This window comes from Stegodyphus dumicola, chromosome 3 (genome assembly GCF_044657685.1).
Source record: "Stegodyphus dumicola isolate Sdum_Otavi_A_Nest chromosome 3, ASM4465768v1".
Classification (NCBI taxonomy): Eukaryota; Metazoa; Arthropoda; class Arachnida; order Araneae; family Eresidae; genus Stegodyphus; species Stegodyphus dumicola.
The window spans coordinates 209729381-209749399 of record NC_140770.1 but is presented as its reverse complement, the minus strand read 5'-3'; the positions used below and the strand labels follow the sequence as shown (position 1 = coordinate 209749399).

Sequence of the window (20019 nt, the reverse complement as noted above, 5' to 3'; positions counted from 1 at the left end):
TATTGGTTATATTTGAAATATCTAAAGTTTGCCACGAAAAAATTCACAATTTTCAACTTTCTTTCTTAAACCTTTTATAATAAACAATACATTTCATTGTTTCATTATAAATAATAGAAAAACTCGAAAGAGAGAAGTCGTGTCCTACCTCATACACGTTTACATCCAGCCTAGAGGAAAAGTGAAGACGGATCTGCTGATTCATTTAACAGACCGACAATATTTGTAAGCGCTACAGGAATAACTTTTAACGAAGCAGTGCAACTATGCAGATGCATCAAAACAAAACCTCGAATCATGCATCTCGTTCATATTTTACACAAAAAATGAAGCAACCGCTAGTTTTCCATTGCTAATTTAATACAGGCCTTTATTTTGCAACGAACTTCATTTGCGACGTTATCCATACTCAGTGAACTTAGGAAAGCTTGTTATGACGCTACAAGCAGAAATAGTTTTAGTTCGAATTAACGAAAATACATTAGTTAATTTTAATGTTGGAAAACAGTAAAATTATAATACTGTGTTATGCAGTACTCAGCATATTTTAGGATAAATGAATGCTTTTAATTCTTAATGGATTCTCAATTGTTTATAACAGAGGATTCTTTTGACACCTCTTGATATGCTCCTTAGCTGAAATCTGATAATTGTAATTTCTTCTTTTATATGAACTTCTAAATTTCCGTAGCTTTTCATTTTCCGTACTGGAGCTACGGAGGATAAAAATTTGAAATTGTTCACCTGAGGCAATTGTCTCCCTTGATTCAACTCTGTCGAGGCTCTGGCTACTCCTGCCTCGCGTAACTTTTGGTTTAGAATACAGAGAAGAAATTCTGGAAAAAGTTTGCAAAATACAAAAAAGATTCAGTCAGTGATGTTTACGAACTTCGTTACAGCCAAATCTTATACATTTGGAACTTCGCAAATATCGTATAAAAAATTAATTTTATAAGAAATTGGATGGGCGAAAAAATTCGTTCGTTATATCCAGAGATTCATTATAAACCGTGCTTGCTATAGTGGGTCGGTTTCTAGAATCTTCTTCAGCTGTAGAAGTGAAAATGAAGAATGGGAAACTTGTATTCACAGGAATTATAGACAAAAAATTCAAGAAGTTTCCAGCTAAGAAAGAGCAAACACTGTCGCCATCTATTGACAAAAACATGAAAGCAACTATGAAATAATTTCAGTGAAAACTGAAGGCAAAGCAGATTAGAATTGGTATCAATAAGAAAATTTCTAGACTTTTATAAATATGAAACGCTTCTAGGAGTTCCATATCACTAAACAAAATACTTTTTTGAATAATTTTGTTTGCTCAGAGATGGCAAATGTGATTTTATTGACCAATAGTTCTGAGCACTGGGGGATTTATATCTTTTCCACATATGTCTCTTATTGCTTAGGGCGAAATTTCAAGATTTTGCTAGTTTGATCAAAGTACTTTAAGCCACATTGGCAAGGAATACTGGCTCTAAATATTAGACTGAATTTTCTTGATAGATTTTTGTAAAATACGTGCAGTTTTATAACTAATCCGTGGAAAAAAGTACTGAATTCTTAAAATGGTCCAAACCAAATTTTTCTCTTGTGTTGAGATGAAATATTTTTCACCGCTTCATTGATAAAACGAAAAACTTTTGTGGGTCGCAAATGCTCTTTCTGATCCATAGTACTGCGACGTCTCGATGACATTGCAGACAATATACAATGTGACCACTGCAACAACAAATACATCGCTATGACATTTTTTTTCCCTCCTTTGAGAACATACAGACTCCCCGTGCACCACATACGTACAACACGGGGCTTACAAAAATAAGTTAACTAAAACATTAAAAGTTACAGGCATAAATAAAGCGAACAAGCAAAAAACAGCAGTCTGGACTTAACGAAATCAGATAAGTTCACTGGCCAAGTCACTCCGAACATTTTCAAATCGTTCTGTAAGCATAATCTAGGGCCATCAAATGTAGGGCATGAGGAAATCAAATGTTCCACATACTGAGGAACTCTTTTTGAACATTCACATAAGTTGTTTGATCGTAGATTAAAACGAAACAGGTAACTTGCAAATTTACCGTGACCAGATAAAAACTGAGACACTTTAAAATTTAACGAGAGGAAAGACTCGGAATTCAGTCTATGGTAAATAGAAGGAAAGAACTTTTTGGTGACTTCAGCATTACAAGATGAAATGTATTCCTCATTCCACATAGCTAAAAGTTTTTAATAATGAAAGGACTTCCAATAACTCTTTGGAATGCTAATGTTGATATCAATGGGTAAATTTAAGGCATCTTTAGCTAAGAAATCAGCTCTTTCATTTCCGTAGAAACCATGATGAGCACGCACATAAGCAAAGCAGATATCAATACCTCTAATTCTAAGTGAACTAACAGTTACTGGGGTTTCGATAACTAATTTATCGCAGCTGGTAATACTGTTCAAAAGTTGAAGAGAAGAAAGAGAATCAGAACAAATAAGGTACTTCGAGGATGTTGTCCCATTATTCTGGATCCATTTGACGGCAAGATAAATGCACAGAAGTTCTTCCTGAAAAACTGTGCATTCATTCCGTATACGGTGTCTAAAAAAAGAAACTTCTGAATGGCCTTCAAAAAGAACAAATGCAAGGCCAACCTTGTTGTTCATCTTGCTGCCATCTGTAAAGAAAACCATATGAAAACTTATTTCAGCAGTCTCTTTATAATCGTAGAAATTTATGGGTTCTAAAGAAGCGGGATGAGGAAGATCAGTGAAGGGGACAATTCCATTAATACCATCTTCCAAAGCATCAGTTGCCAATGACTCGAAAATATTATTCTTATATGCAATTTCAAAATCAATAGGCGGAACTCCTGCAAGAACAAAAGTAGCCTCATAGCTTAAGGTTTTATAACCACTAATAATACGAAGAATTCTCCGTTGAATCTTTCTTAAATTTCTTTTGTTAACCTTCTTGGCAAGAACATGTCCCCAAGCACGACAGCCGTACGAAATGAAAGGTACAATACACTGCTTATACATGAGTTACAATGTGACCACTGCAACAAAAAATACACGTCAAATCATGTCTCATAGCTCTTTATAGTAAAGCTGTATGCAGTGAAGCTGTATGTAGTTGGAAATTATACTTAATGATGTAGTTAAAGACTGAATAAATACATAAATTGTAGTAATAGTTCATAAAATTTTAATAAATATGTGTGAATAATCTTATTAAGTATTGTAGTTCTTTAAATAATAGTAGAACTTAAGTAAATCTTCTTGGACGGGAACATATTATTTTCTTCTCGAAACTTTGCACATTTTTCCTTCAACCATCTTTCGATATGCTTTAAACAATTAAATTTTGTCATGTTTTGAGATTTTATTCTAAAGATTAACAGATTGAAACAGATATAAAATTTGGAATATCTTAAGAAAATTGTACGCCACTATTTAATTAAAAGTTCGCTTTTTATGAGACGAAAATATAATCATCGTATTTCAGTTCACGCAGAAATGGCAATGAATATCCCTCCATCTGCCTAGTCTGGGTCGAGAGCTATAGTTTGCCTATGCTCCGTCTAGTAAACGAATATAAAACAGAATCGAAGAATATACATCTTGATAATTTATATCTAATAAAATGTACTAGAGAACCGACAGCAATTCTGTATTTCTTGGAACTCAAAATTTCATTCAAGAAACTGAGAAGATTGAAATATGATGAATATATTGATTTTTTATTTCTTCCAAAAGAAAGATAATAGAATATATTATGCATAGCATGCGACATTTTTAAAGACTTTCTTTTTAAAACAAAATAATAATAGCAATAAGCAGGAAGCATAAGCAATCAAAACCGCTAAATAATTTTGTACTTCATTAGTTCTGAAAGCCTGAATTTCTTTTTGCTCTAGCTTCTGTTCCTTGGTGTATATATCTCTTTCGATACATCTTTGCATCCAGTACTTCCAGCTGCATCTGTAAAAGTGGTTTTATGTAAGACATTCAAGTGTAACAATTAATAATACAATTCATAAAGACATTCAAATGAAATAATTTATATTACATTCAAGAATTATTACATGGAAGAAGGGTTATCTTCAGAACTAAATATGAGGAAGAAATTTTCTCTAAAAATCTATTGTCTTTCAATATAAGTGACTGAGATATTTTGTTTTGAGATTTCAAAATGCTTTAAGTATTTAGTTGGATAGATAGAAACCAAATATTCAATGTAAATTTACACACAAATTTTATAATGTCATTTATCTCTTTTCTTCTTTCGTTTTCAAAATCCTTAAATTTAGTAGCGTATTTATCACTGAATGTAAAATGAAATTTATGTTACATAATAACATTACATAAATAAATATTTGGTACAACGTTTAAATTATACCTAACAATTAATTTTTAGTTTAAATACGCTGGTTTCAGTTAATTACTGTCTGAAGTCTAGCTCGTATATTTTCCACGAATATAAATTAGAAATCGTTTATTTCCAAATAAGTTTTTAAAGTTTTTTTTGGGCAGATGCAAAAATATTATAGTACAGAAAAGAGCAACATTGATTTAATCACATTACGTTATTTTTGTCTCGCTTTCTTCCAGAGTTATATATGCATTAAATAAGCCTCGTTTTCTTTAGATCTTTATTTCCTGAGAATCATTCTTCCCCTTCACTTAAGTTAGTAGATTCTACAAACTTTTCGGCACTTTTCACTTTATCAAAATTTTATGAACTATTACTTAAAAATTGTAGTAGTAGTTCATAAATTTTTAATAAATATGTGTAAATAATCTTATTTAGTATTGTAGTTCTTTAAATAATAGTAGAACTTAAGTAAATCTTCTTAATGAACTTAATTAAATCTTCTTAGACGGGAACATATTATTTTCTTCTCGAAACTTTGCACATTTTTCCTTCAACCATCTTTCGATATGCTTTAAACAATTAAATTTTGTCATGTTTTGAGATTTTATTCTAAAGATTAACAGATTGAAACAGATATAAAATTTGGAATATCTTAAGAAAATTGTACGCCACTATTTAATTAAAAGTTCGCTTTTTATGAGACGAAAATATAATCATCGTATTTCAGTTCACTCAGAAATGGCAATGAATATCCCTCCATCTGCCTAGTCTGGGTCGAGAGCTATAGTTTGCCTATGCTCCGTCTAGTAAACGAATATAAAACAGAATCGAAAAATATACATCTTGATAATTTATATCTAAGTCTGTTTATATTTGTAATGCATAATAAACTAAGATTTCCTTTTCTAAAAAATCATCGAATTACTTAGCACATAAATGTCATTAAATATTAAAAAATTTAAGTTAATAAACCTAGTTAAATGTTAGATGTGTTATCATTAGTGGTTTGATACCTTGTTAGTTCCCTTAGCTGTTTTTTAACTATCACAAAAAATTATGTCACGAAACATATTTTAAAAGAAAAATATTTTATTAACGTGAAACATTAGAATATAAATGTGTTCCTTAGGAAAAATCACTGTTTTCAATTTATATGTGTGACTTAATAAATAAATATAAACTAATCTGCATCTTAAGTATTACAATTTTGCTGAAATATTTGGAATATATATGATTTTGGAAAACGAAATTCATTCCTGCGTATAGAAAATTATGTTTCTTAACTCATTTGCTGAGTCCTTCTAATCGAACTTTCAAATTCCATGCCACGTAGTATATCTTCTAGAAAAATCATAAAATCATAAATCATATTAACATTAGATGAAAGCTTCATCTAATGTTTAGGAAATTCACTTCCTTACGGTAAATAATTATTATTAATTATTCTCTCCAATTAGAAACGTAAAGCTGATAATGTTTCAGATTGCCATAAAAATTCAATATTAGTAATTTCTTGGATCCATGCACTACATTTTATATTTCATAACTGATAAGCACACCTTTGCTGTTAAAATCCTGTTTCGTTGTGAAACAAGAGCGGCTTATGTACACATAAAGTCCATACATAACTGCAGCAACCAGGCAAATAATAGCGATAACTCTAAATGCTGTTCTTCCTCCATAAGCATCCATTATCAGTCCACCAATCAGACTGCCTGTAAATTTTCCTGAAGAAAAATTTTGACTCATTAGTGCTGTACAACAACATTTGCATATAATAAAATTATATATACAAATATATAGAATGGAAGTTTCTCAGACCAATAAACTATCACTGTGGTATAGGTAATATGATAACATTATACTCTCATATAATACGTATGATCATATTTTATTTTCTAATCAGGAGAAATCAAAACAATTTCATCTTCAATAAGAAAGCAGGATACTCAGTCATTGCACTAAATGCATTGTTATTAATATAACCCAGTTGAAATAGTTGCCTTTATTGGAGTTCGAGAACAAAGGCAGAAACTGAGAAGCTTGTTAGCTATCACAATTATACCTGTTTAACAGTTTTGTGCTTAGATAATTTTTTTTGCACTGTCTGTAATTATAAATCCAGGAACACCGACAAGAAATAAAACTTAACTGAAGCGTTTATTAAAAATTACGTCAGATAATATTAAAGTTGAGCAAACAAGCCACGGATATTTGTGAATTGTTTAAGTTCAAGTATTTAAATACCTACAAATCAGAAAATAATTTTCAACCCTCACTAACACGGTTCAAAGCGACGATTACCATACTACTTGGAGTGCTCTTGTCTGACGTCACTGACTCCTAGTCTACTCAAAAAACAATTACTCCCATTGTATCTTCGTTTCTCCCACTTAGGTAAGCGACGTTAGCGTTGCTAAGAGCCTAACCTTGCTTGTCTTCTGACCTTGGTTTCAATTACCGCAGCTTCTAGCGCTGCGTTTTAAAAACTATAAAATTACTCGCCAAAATGGAAATCTAGAGATATCAATGCTTAATAAATTTTTGGCAGGTTGCCACAATTCTCTCATTCCGCTAAAAATTCACTCGCCATTTAAACTCAACCTAATTTACGCGCTGGCGATGAAAAAAATCAGAAAGTATAGAAAACAATTAAGCTCTTAGCATTCTGTCTGGTCTATTTGAACACGTTGATGGTAGAAAGTATTTCAAAATTGGGCATTTACTCAACATTTGTTTGACAGAAGTTTTAATTGGGTAGTCATTTGTAAAATGGGCTGCATTATCAATAGCCAAATAGCAAACTATTTAGTAGTCATTGTCCTGCTTACTCGCTGATGAAAAAGTAAGGAAATAATTACATCTTTTCACTTGATACAACATCAGAAAAATTGCATTAACATATTTGTTTGCGAATATTTTGCCCTAGATTTGAGCGCTAATTTCTGAAATTAAAAAAAATATTCGCGTAATTTTGCCCTCCCTTAATACTTTCAGAGAAAGAAATGTCCTAAATTTTACGCAAAGCTTCAATAAAAGAGAAGGAATAGTAAATAAATGTTTAGAAATATGGTTTCTTGACCGCACGATGACAGACACCTTGCTAGAACTTTCATGTAGGATAGATTTAGTAGTTATATGCATTTTATATTATTGTAAGAATTACTGTTAAAAATGGAAACATGCGTTAGGATTATTTATTATTTAAAAAGTGAATTATTTAAAATAAATTTAACACTTACAGTTTTAGTCAAACTGTAATAATTTGTTTGACTCGGCCTTATTCTTTCTTTTCATTGTTTAAATTATTTTCTTTTTGAGATTTTGTATTCCATTTTTGTTGATTATTTAAACCATACTGTTCATCTTAAATGAACTTAATCATAGAAGGTAATTAACAGAAGAATGCATTAATGAAGACAAAGATTTAATCATGTAATAGGTCAACAACTAAAAATTATGTCGTTTAAGAAGCGTTATATGTTTTTGGGTTTTTGTATTCTCAGTTTATCAGATCGATGTAGGATAGCTCTTACAACATTTTGTTTTTTAATTTCATTTGATAAGCATTAGTAGTGTGCAAACGTTTATAACATTAATATAAATGGAACAACTGGACACTACTGATACAACTCGTGCTGCCCTCATTTCTATTTATTCGTCATAGAAATTCATTAAAAGTTATGATGGCGATAACATGAGAAATATCATAGTGACTAATATCATAAGGCATAACTGGATACTTCTCAATCTTAGTTCAAGAAGACTTGACTTCTTTGAAATAAACAAAAATCAATTTGAAATAATTAAAATTAACTTCTAAAAAAGGGTTATGATATAAACATAAAAATTTCTTTTTAGTATATAAATCTGCTAAAATTCAGATATCTAGGTTTTTAGACAACTGCAAAATAAAACAAATAATTACTTATTTGTAGCAATTATATTAAGTTGCTTACCTATGCTGTAATGAATAGCTCCTGCTGTAGAAATAACAGTTGCTGTAAGACCTTCAGGTGCAATATCATGGCTGTGAATGACTACAGCTACCCATAACAAATGGTAACTTAATACTGTAGTAATTTCTAAGAGAAGGGCAAGCCATGGGTTGTATAGTAATGAATATCCAACTGCACTTACAGCATATGCTAAAAGAGCTGATATAAACAGATTAGAAGACCCTATTTTCTTTACCCACCATTTGCTAGTCAATAAAAATGGCAATCCATACAAACTACTTGCAGCTGGTATTAATCCTAGCAAAGACCCAGGTGCGTTTAGTTCTATGAGAAACCAATTCGTAAAGTTCTTTGTAAAATTCCATGTGGCACCAAGAACAAAAAGAACTAAAATGAAAGAAATAACATCAGCATTTTGAATCAGATAAAACGACTTTCTCCACATATTTTTTGACGGAGGTTCAATTTTGACTTTTAGTGTACAGATAATGATTAAAGATACCAGCAGCAATCCTATGTGAAAGTACAGAGCAGACGCGTAATTTTTTTCTTTTCCTGGGGCTGTACATGCGTCAACTAGGTAACCGGCAATGGAAGAAAATATTAAGATACCTAGGAGAGAAAAGAAACGTTCTCGGCCGAAATCAGAGTTATGTTCCTTTACTAAAGACATTGCAGCAACATCTAGAATACGGTAGCAGTTGGTGTAGGCGGTTAGATAAACAACAAACAGCATGACATTCGTAACCAAAAGCTTCCATCTGTATCCTTTTTCCCATTCACACATTTCATCGGATAAAAATGTGCAAACTATAGTATAGTGGTCTTTTTGTGATTCATGGCACCAAGAATAAGTTGTATTTCTATGCATTAGAGGAAGGATATGGTAAAAAGTTTCATTTTTTATTTTAGAAGTGCTATTAAAATTAAATGATACAGACAAGTTCACAAATTTTTGTTCTTCTTCTATGTTCTTACATATAGTCAAATCTCCACTGTGCAATTGTGTACCATTTTCGAGGCATATAATCTTACAAGAATTTACTTCGATAACATCCTCTCTAATTTCAGACTGAGTTCCTGCAATTAGTCTTCGAAGCGTTAGTTGATCGCAGTCCAGTGAATATGGTTCACAACTCTCAGTGCTCATTCTTGGTACCAAAATTATACTAGCGGAAGAGAGTATTGCCAAAATAATGTTGCCTATAAGAACTGGTTTAGATTTGCCTATTTTATCCGCTATTACTCCAGATAAAGTTGTTCCTATAAACTGAACTATAGGAGCTATCATGTACATTGTTGATAATTCCGATAGAGCAAGTCCACGCTGCTTAAAGTATACAGCAAGGAATGGTGCAGGAACTGCTCCAGCTGTAAATAAGAAAAATTGCTGATATAATATAATGTATATATATGTGTGTGTGTGTGTGTATTATTATTATGACATATATATAAAATATTGTATATTATTAGCAATTTACATTCGTTTGCACAATGTCCTGTAAAATAAATATTAAATTAAATTTAATTTTTTCTGTTTTACTTTTAAGTAGTTATATATCTTGTTATTCCGTTTTGTTATTGCCCCTAAAATACCATTATAATGTTAAATTTCGTGCAATTATTATTTTTAATGTTTGATACCTTCCTGCCTCTTGAATTCGAGGGAAAAAGCTTGTACAACTCGCTCTGGCGATTGATTGCCGCAGGAGAAGGGTCAGTTAGGGCTTGGACAAGGCCGAGGGTGGCTGCACGATTATCGCAGGCGTGCACTCACCGTAAGTTTTGATAGAACTACAAGATAGTATGCAGGCGTGTACTTCTCCAGTTTAATTAAGGTTAATCATATGTAAATAACTTGTAACCTAATTAATTGGATCTTATATATAAATAAATATTGTGTGAAAGAAGTTCCATTATTGGATTACGACCACGGGATGACAGAAATGTAAAGAACCAACACGAAAGCATTGTTTTTATTTTATTATTTAGTTTGAATTAGAAAGACGAGCTTTATTGAATGCAACTGTTGTTTTAACGCACATGTTTTCTTTCTTTTTTTTTTTTTTTCTTGGATAAGTCAACGCATTTCCACGACAGATTACTTCAAAAATCCTTTTAGATCGTTTTCATTTGGAGTTAAATTTTTCTAATCTGTCTGTAGGTACGAATAGATATAGGTGCGAAGGAGAAAAGTATTTTCTTATAACGAAAAACGACTCAGAAGTTACGAGATTTTTCAAGAACGAAATATAAGACATTGTTTCTCTAAGTTAATAAAGAGTTATTTTTTATTACAAAAGCTGGAACCTCTGCATATTGTTCTTTTTAAAACAGCTGCTTAATGGACACCAAGAGAGGCAAAATAGAAATATATATCTGAACCTTTTCACAGAGAACATTAATTTTTATATAATGAATCTTAACAGATTAAAAAGTATGCAATTAAGGGCACGTCTAAGAAATACCTACAGAAGCTTATAATCCATCATAAGAATAAACAGCGGCACTTATTTATTAACCGAGTTTTATTTCCATTAAAATTATGAAATTATGTTGATTTTCAGCGCTATTTCTCAACAAAAAACCAATGTAATATATAATTTCTTTACAGTCAATTAAGCTCGCGTTTTGATTTCTTATCATTTATATTGCCAATTAATCTGTAAGGATCTTAAGTTTTACTAAGTTTATTTTATTTTAAATCTTTACTATCACTTCTTATTTTCTACTTCCGGCCAGAATTAAAAGCGTTAACTTATTTATGCAAAATTTGTCTGGCGAACGCCAAGTACTTAAGTTGTGGCTTTTTGCCAAGCGAGAGAGAGGAAGGAGTTAGTCGAAGCAGGCCGCTTACCTTAGAAGTTTTACTCAGTTGCTGGTTGCCTTCCAGGCCAGAGGTTTAATCCTCGTGATAATTTTAAACGTATTGTAGTGTTAACAGTTCTCTGTACTACATACGGCTTCCTGTTAATATAAGGCCAATCTTCCTTGTTTATTATTCCAAAGTTAAGTTAGAGTTTATTTAAATATTTTTATATTCTTACGTTCAGACCACAAGTAGTTGGTCTTTGTATTCCGAAGTACGGAAATTATTGTAAAGAGTGAAAAAATAAAGGGTTTTGTATACCCTTCCTGTGTATCCAGTCTACTTCCCACATTTGTTGAACATAGCTTTAGTAAGCTCCCTGTTCCGAGTCAGGTCTGTGTATGTTCCCAAAGAAAGTAAGGCGGAACATTGAACCTGATAGTGGCGCCCAACGAAGAAGAATAACCATGGCCGAGTTTCAAGAAGAACCCGTGCTGCCTGCAGAAGCGGCTCAGGATCCAGAAATGCCAGCTGCCGCCCTGGAAGGATTTGGTTACATCGTCCAGACCATGCGCGCTTCGATGAAACCAGAAGCAACATTTAATGGAAACTCACCGGTAACCAGTTTTTTGGGAAAATTGGATGACCACTTCATGCTATACCCCGTGCACGAGTTTCAAAAAGTTACCTTAGCTACCAGCCCTTTGAGGGGCCAAGCGCTTAACTGGTTCAAATGTATAGGCAGAAGTCTCTTGGGTCAAGCAGGAAGACCCACCTATACTTACGAAAATTTCAAGACTGCCCTAGTAAAAGCCTTCCCTGTCGTAAGGGATCGTGCGAAATTAGAAACGGAACTTTTCAGCATATATCAGCAAAGAATCGAAAATCTCTCAAGCTTTATTTTAAGAAAAATTCACGTCTTCAAACTCTTGTATGGAAACCGTCCGGATCCTGAGATAATTCAAGTGATTTTGCCGAGGTTACTTCCCCAAGTGCAAGACTTTATTGAATTAAGAAATCCGACTACACTGGAAAAGTTATTTGAGCTAGCAATCCAGTTTGAAAGTAGAAGAACGGCGGGCATTGAAAGAAGACGCCAATATCAACAACGAAACCAGTTTGGTTCGCCAAGACCACAGCAAAGTCAAGCACACGGCTACGGAAGCAAAGAAAATCAGTGGGCAAGGAAACCCGAGCATTCAAAAACAGCCGGCGCACGTCGACAGTTCAATAGCAACCCAGGAAAAAAGTCTCAACGCCAGTGGAAAAAGAAGGAAAGCATGGAAACAAAAAAGGATTTAAACTAAAACGGATTTCTGCTAACGGGAGGGTGCGGAAATCCGAAGGCCACGAAAACCCCTCTTCCTACAAGTTAAATACAGTAATGGTGAAAAATTTGACTCTTCCGAAGATTGAAGTCTTGGTGAATAATATCCCAGCCACCGCACTCCTGGATACCGGCGCGCAGTGTTCCTGTGTGGCAGAAGAGTTTTTTAGGAAGTATTTTCGCAAATACCGCATATATAATGCAGATAATACGACAGTGTTAGCGGCGCAAGGAGAAAAATGTAAGTGCGTAGGTAAAGTACCTTTGTATATCCGTATCAAGGACGAACAAATAAAGGTGATGTTTTTTATAGTAAAGAATCTGCAAGCACATTTAATTTTAGGAATAGATTTTCTTTCAGAGGCACAAGCAACGCTGGATTTTAATGAAGCGTCCCTTAAGCTGAAGATGAAACCAGTTCGAGAAGAAAAGGCTGAACCGCCGATGTTAAACCTTGACCACCTGCCTAATGAAGAGCAACGAAGAATCCGACAAGTGGTAAGTGAATTTGCTTCGTTATTTAGTGATATTCCAGGATTTACTGAGGTTACTAACCATAGTATTGACACCGGAGATTCAATGCCAGTTCGCCACAAAGCATACCGGTATGATAAGAATAAGGAAAAAATTATAGAATGGCATATCACCGATATGCTACGTAAAAAGATCATAACGCCCATCTCAAGTAGTTATGCTAGCCCGGTGGTTTTATGTAAGAAAAATAATGTCTATCCATTGACACATCCAAAAAGGTGGAGATTCGCTATTGACTACTGTAAATTAAACTCCATAACTAAATATCCGGTATATCCGTTACCTATTATTGAAGAAATTCTAAGGAACATAACATAGACCAAATATATGACGACTTTAGACTTAACGACTGGTTATTTTCAAATAGGGGTTAGGCCTGAGGACGTGCCTAAGACTGCTTTTATAACCAAGTCTGGCACTTATGCATTCCTGCGTATGCCGTTTGTCCTTTCGGGGGCACCGGCAACATTTCAGCGATGTATGGACATTGTGTTAAGGCCTGTTCTTGGAAAGTCCACATTTATCTATTTAGACGATATCATTATTACTAGTGATAATCTCGACCAACATGTACAGGATTTAAGACATGTGTTTTCTTTATTAAATGAGGCCGGTCTAAAAGTTAATGTCAAAAAGTGCAAATTTGCAGCCCCTGAATTAAAATATTTAGGTTACAAAATATCTCAGAAAGGAATCGAGACAGACGAATCAAAAATAATCGCTGTACAAAAGTATCCGACTCCAAACACCGCGAAGAAGCTCTCTTCTTTTCTAGGACTTTGTTCATATTATAGGTCCTTTATAAGGATTTTGCAGCTATTGCTGAACCATTGTTAAAATTAAAACGAAAAAAGGCAAGATTCTCGTGGACGGCCGAAGCCAATAGTACATTCAAAAAATTAAAGCAAGCATTAACGCAAGCCCCTGTGTTGAAATTTCCTGAAAAGGATGAGAATTTAGAAATTTCAATGGATGCTTCGGATTATGCGGTAGGAGCGGTACTTTCACAAAATCAGCAGCCCGTGGCATTTTTTAGCCGAACTTTAAATCAAACACAAAGAAACTATTCCGCGACCGAGAGAGAGGCACTTGCAGTTCTGTTAGCAATGCAAAAGTTCCGAGTCTATTTTGGAAAGGCGCCAATAACAGTGTATTCTAATCATGCGGCGGTAACTAGATTGTACTCAGGGAAAAACTTATCCCCAAGGTTAATAAGATGGGCACTCAAGCTACAAGAATATAATCTGGTAATCAAGCATACCCCCGGAAAGGAAAATATCGTAGCGGATGCCCTATCCAGAATTAAAATAGAAGAAGAAGGTAATACTGTAAAGGTGGCAATGCTCACAGCATGTACAATAAATTCCCGAGAAACTGTAATAACCGAACTGGGTAAGGATCCTGAGTTTGGAAGCATTTATGAGTATTTAAAGGATTCTGAAAATTTTAGCCACCAAGATATTGTGGGGATAAAAAATAGGGCGGCCCATTACGAACTAATAGATGGTCTATTATTTTAGACAAAAACTACGAATTCAAACAACGAATTTCGACCTGTTATCCCAGCTAGTCTTAGATTAAATATCCTGCAAGAGCTCCATGACAGCCCTTTAGCTTCTCATGCTGGTATTCGAAAAACTACTCAACGCGTACGCGAGGCAGTCTACTTTCCTGAACTGCAAAAGTTAACAAGGGCGTATGTCCAGTCCTGCCCAACATGTCAAGCCGTTAATTATATTAATTTCCGCCTGGCAGGGTTTCTAAATAGCATTAAATCCGAATTTTAAAATGAAATAATTGGCATCGATTTATTGGGCCTTTTCCCAAAAAGTCAGTTAAATAAAAGTCGCTATCTCCTTGTTATGGTTGATCATTTTAGTAAGTGGACCGAAATTGTTCCCTTAAAACGAGCCTCCGCGAAATTAGTTACTGATTCTATTTTAAATAAATATATTTTAAAATACGGGGCGCCTCTAAAAGTTATATCGGATAAGGGTCCTCAATTTATAAGTAATGTATTTGAAGACATGTGCCAAAAACTGGGCATACGTCATTTAAAAATGGTCCCGTATCGGCCGCAATCAAATATAGCGGAACGGGTCAATAGAAATATAGTCAAAATTATTCGTAGTTATGTTAAAAATTTTCATAAAAGCTGGGATAACTATGTCAATTAATTTGCTTTCGCCCTTAGGACCGCAAAACATGATACAACGGGCAAAACTCCTGCTGAGTTATTTTTAGGCAGAAAGATTATAACGCCGTTAGATAAATTATTTTATGTGCAACAAAGAGCCCCAGAATTTAAAATGGTTGATATAGAAAAATTAATTAAAGAAGCAAAAAAGAATACTGAAGTAGCACAGAGAAAACAGAAGCTGTATTATGATATGAAACGACGGGGAGTAACTTATAAAGTAGGGGATGAAGTGTTAAAAATTAAGCATTCACTTTCTTCAGCACCAGAAGATAAAACTGCCAAATTTTTTCCACGATTTGAAGGACCACATGTCATAGAAGAAATAACTCACGCTGTAGTGGTGTTAAAAGCCAGAAATGGTGAAACGTGCTCCGCAAACATTGATCAAATAAAATCCTACTATGATCGTAATAAAATGGAAATTTGCAAAGATCTTTTGCAGGATCCGGCACGGCAGACACGGCAGGCACAAGCTCCAGAGGTGGAACAACGTCAAGCACAAGGACAAGCCATTAAGAGGCAGGAGCAATTGAAAAGAAAGTTTCCCCGCTGGAAAATTGAAGGTAACAAGAAAAAGAAGCCGTTCCACCGTCCAGAAAAGAGAGCTCACGAACACCCCCAGAATGAAGAAGGGAGAAGTACGACGAATCCAAAGAAAGCCAGGAGAAATAACGGCAGCTATAACCCGGCTCCCAAACGGAAGATCAACTCATCGGACAGGACTCTCCGCAGCAGATGTCGCCGAACTGCGGAACGGCCACCAGCGGCGGAGGAAAAGATACAAGGAAAATTTGAACGGCCAGCAACGAGGTCCAAGCAGGAACGCGAAAGTGTCCCGGTTCCGCCAAGACCAGCTGCCATCAAACGGCCAAGACCACAGGCTGAGGCGAAAAAGAAGGTATTCAAGGGTGACCGAACTGGAGGAAAAAGAAAGCTTCTAGAGGAAGAAACTGAGGGGCGAGCCCGCACAAGAAGGAGGATAAATCAAACCAGAATCTGCGCTACCTTCCAGGACTGGGCTCAGAAAAGAATGTCCGATTATCACAAAGATAAGTAAAATTTTATGTTACTTTGCAAACTTAAGTTAATCTTTCATTCTTACTGCAAGTGGCAGATTTCAAGAAGTTTTACGTCATGTGAGGTCTACCTTTATCGCCAAAATGGCGAGAAATGAGTTGTTACCGATTTTGTTATTATGTTTTTCAATTACTCGCGCGTAAAACTAAAGTTGATATATAATAGGAAGGTGTAAATACTTAAATATTGTAAAAGTTATTGTATAAATTTTATTTAAAACATTCTGGCAAGAAAGAAGTTTTAGTCTGAAAGACTTTTTGAAATGTAGTATTTCAATGTAGAAGAATTGGCACTTGCTTTGAAAAGAATAGAAGTTAACAATGTACTACTAATGTATATGTTAAAACGCGTAAAATTAACGGCATGTTAATATGTTCTTATATACAATGTGAACTGTTATTTTAAATGTTAAGAAATACTGTGATATGGTAAAAGTGAAAGTAATGCCAAAAATTTTAAACTTATTCGTGTGACTGTAAAAAGACCAAATTATGGTGAATATGTGTTAAAAGTTGAATGAATGTAGTTAGGCTCTCTGACGCTACACTTCAGAGTTAACCACTTTCAGAATAGTACCTCAGGGTTTAGAGTTGAAGATAGGGTGTGTTACGAGGTCTGGTTATGTTGAATTTTAACACGTTAGTGTTTTGATTGTAGGAGGCAGTGTTGAACACGTATACATAAACACATTCGTGTTTGGTGTTCTTTTACAACACATGTCAGAGAGCACAGGGAGAGATAATTAAAATAGTCATGAATGAAATAAGAATGTTAAGAGAAATATAAATATGCATGTTACTTGCCATTTCGTTGTGTAACATTTCATTAAACTAGTTTTCCTTCCAGATCTCTGGAAGGAACCAGATTTGAATAAAAGCTCCTGTTTAGATGCAGTACAGATGAAAAAATTGGGTGTCCATGGAGCTGCTATTGTAAAAACAATTTTTTTTTTAAAATTTCTAGTTTCTAGTGAGAAATGTTTGTAAAAGATTGGCCTCGCGTTAGATTCTAGAGCTAAAAGTTTTCAACAAGGTCGTTTTAGACCTCAGTTTCAAACTAATTAACTCTGGCGGGAAGTATGTAAGGATCTTAAGTTTTACTAACGTTTATTTTATTTTAAATCTTTACTATCACTTCTTATTTTCTACTTCCGGCCAGAATTAAAAGCGTTAACTTATTTATGCAAAATTTGTCTGGCGAACGCCAAGTACTTAAGTTGTGGCTTTTTGCCAAGCGAGAGAGAGGAAGGAGTTAGTCGAAGCAGGCCGCTTACCTTAGAAGTTTTACTCAGTTGCTGGTTGCCTTCCAGGCCAGAGGTTTAATCCTCGTGATAATTTTAAACGTATTGTAGTGTTAACAGTTCTCTGTACTACATACGGCTTCCTGTTAATATAAGGCCAATCTTCCTTGTTTATTATTCCAAAGTTAAGTTAGAGTTTATTTAAATATTTTTATATTCTTACGTTCAGACCACAAGTAGTTGGTCTTTGTATTCCGAAATACGGAAATTATTGTAAAGAGTGAAAAAACAAAGGGTTTTGTATACCCTTCCTGTGTATCCTGTCTACTTCCCACATTTGTTGAACATAGCTTTAGTAAGCTCCCTGTTCCGAGTCAGGTCTTTGTATGTTCCCAAAGAAAGTAAGACGGAACATTGAACCTGATAAATCCTTGAGTTTGTTGTAGATTCTCTGATGAGTCGTTGCATGGGATGATTTAATAACTTAAACGATATCCCGAGCTCTTGCAGAGTTCTAGAATATGGTTTATATTTTCTAACATTTTGAGTTTAGAATTGCTTCTCACGCATTTCCAAGAGAAAGCTGACCACAAAAGAGGACTGATATACTCTGTTTTCAGAAATTCAAAGCTGGCACGTCTTGTCATTCTCAAGCAGAACTTGAGAACTTTTTAACTCTTAAAATATAGTAAAATACTTGGACTGTTAGAAGTTTCACAGTCACATGGATGGAATCCGCGTGAATCAGCTCCATACAGAGATACGGTCACCACCAAACGAATCCCATCCTGAAATACTGGCGAGTCAGCAAACTCGCTCGAGGAGAAATATTTCAGAATGTGTATTATGTCTGCAGAATAATCTTCAAGCTGAATTAAATTTTATTTGGTCTAAGCAGCGAAAGAAAAGGAGGCATTATTTTCACGTATTTATGTATAATTTACATGTTAAAAATGAACTAGGAAAACAGCTCTAAGTTGCCTACTGAAAAGTCCATAGTTGTAACTAAATACCAATAAAGCGAAAGTAAGCAAAATTTCTTGCTATATTTCTCTTGTGTTGTCTGGAAGTTAGATACAATTAACTATCTTAGTATATTATTATTATATTGTTAGGTAACTTGAAGTTTCTGTTAGCTTATGTTGAATATTCTATGTAAGTTAATTAGTGATATATTTTTCTGGTAGCTGGGATACAAGCTTTTGGTGCTAATAGCAAACTAAGAAAAAATAACTCCTCTCTGGCTGAAAACTAGTATATCACGTACAATGACAAGAAAAATAATAGTCAACCGGGCATTGTTTGACTGCTCGCACACAGGGAATTCGCATTTAAAAAGACCGACTGCAATCAGTATGCCAGCATGGTTCAAGAACACAATTAAGAATAAATATGCGCTCAGCTGCATTAGAGACTGCACTACCATTGCTAAAACCATTGCTGACAACCTGGAGTGACTACTTTCCTTGGACACTGTACCGTCAGCAGCCTGCTCTCTACATATATTAATTTACTTAATGTCTTGTGTTTTTTTTTTGCTGTTTTTAATTATATTTAATATTATGATTAATCCAGAACTCATTTAATGTATTCCACAGTTTGTAATGTATTTGGTCATCTTTACATCTGTACCTGATTTTATAGCACGTCCTTAATATAACTGTATGCCCTACATGTATGATAATAGTGAAAAGTGTTCCGCTTAGTCTCAGCGGTTCCCTCCATGCACTTTCTTTCCATGTTTCTCGTTTCATGGCCAATCCCCGGAGGACACAGTACTAAGCTCTTTATTAATGTTTATTGATGTATTTATTTTTAATTCCATCGACGGGATCCAAGAGACTGAAAAGCACCTAACCCAGTGGGCCAGCTGTTTCGTCGATGGTGAAAAGAAAGAAAGTCAACCGGGCAAAGAGAAACTTTGGTCGATCTGTGCGTATATCTCATACACATACAGATTCACAATCTTCTTCCAGTAACAAACTATGCAATATCCAGAACAGAAATTTATACTCACAGAGTTATGATATACCCGTATCTGAGCATTACAGCGTATCACTGCTCAACTGGTGGAAAATTTTCACTTTCTAAGCATATTAAGAGATATTTCTTTTTTAATCATCTATATAAAAGATTGCTACAATAAATATTTTCTGAAATTCAAAATTATCATTTTGATAACAAGTTTAGTGAAAGCTTTGATTCGAAAAATAAAACAACTTTATGTGATAAATTTAAAATTATTATATTATTTTATAAGTATACTAATGGTTATGTATTAGATAATATGCCGAAGCATTTTAATGCATGCCAAAGCATTTTAATGCATAGTTTCAGCCTATCTTCGTCTAATTATTCAATTTATAAATTTATGAGCAATTTACGCCTTTCATCTATTAAGACAGAAATCAGTGCTTAATTTCTGAAAATTGTTCTATCATATGTTGAAAATGACGAAATCAACATATCATTATTTAGCTAGTCTTCATTTTTAAACTTTTGCA

At 34.1% G+C, this 20019-nt stretch overlaps 1 protein-coding gene and 1 long non-coding RNA gene across 5 annotated transcripts in view; one reads left to right on the top strand and one right to left on the bottom strand.

The window, feature by feature from the left end:
* Positions 1-20019, top strand: part of LOC146998262 (uncharacterized) — a 215735-nt gene that overhangs the window by 194203 nt on the left and 1513 nt on the right. The window lies entirely within an intron of this gene.
* The window catches only part of LOC118192958 (major facilitator superfamily domain-containing protein 6-like), a 39155-nt gene continuing 22849 nt past the window's right edge, over positions 3714-20019 (bottom strand). For 3 of the 4 annotated variants that reach the window (XM_035363983.2, XM_035363982.2, XM_035363984.2), the window contains exons 4-6: positions 8329-9699; positions 5929-6096; positions 3714-3975 (exon numbers count right to left, since the gene is read on the bottom strand). In XM_035363983.2, coding sequence (XP_035219874.1) covers positions 3908-3975; positions 5929-6096; positions 8329-9699 — 1607 coding nt within the window. In that variant the 3' untranslated portion in view covers positions 3714-3907. The remainder of the gene's footprint in view (positions 3976-5928; positions 6097-8328; positions 9700-20019) is intronic. The other variant, XM_035363985.2, reaches the window with a different exon arrangement.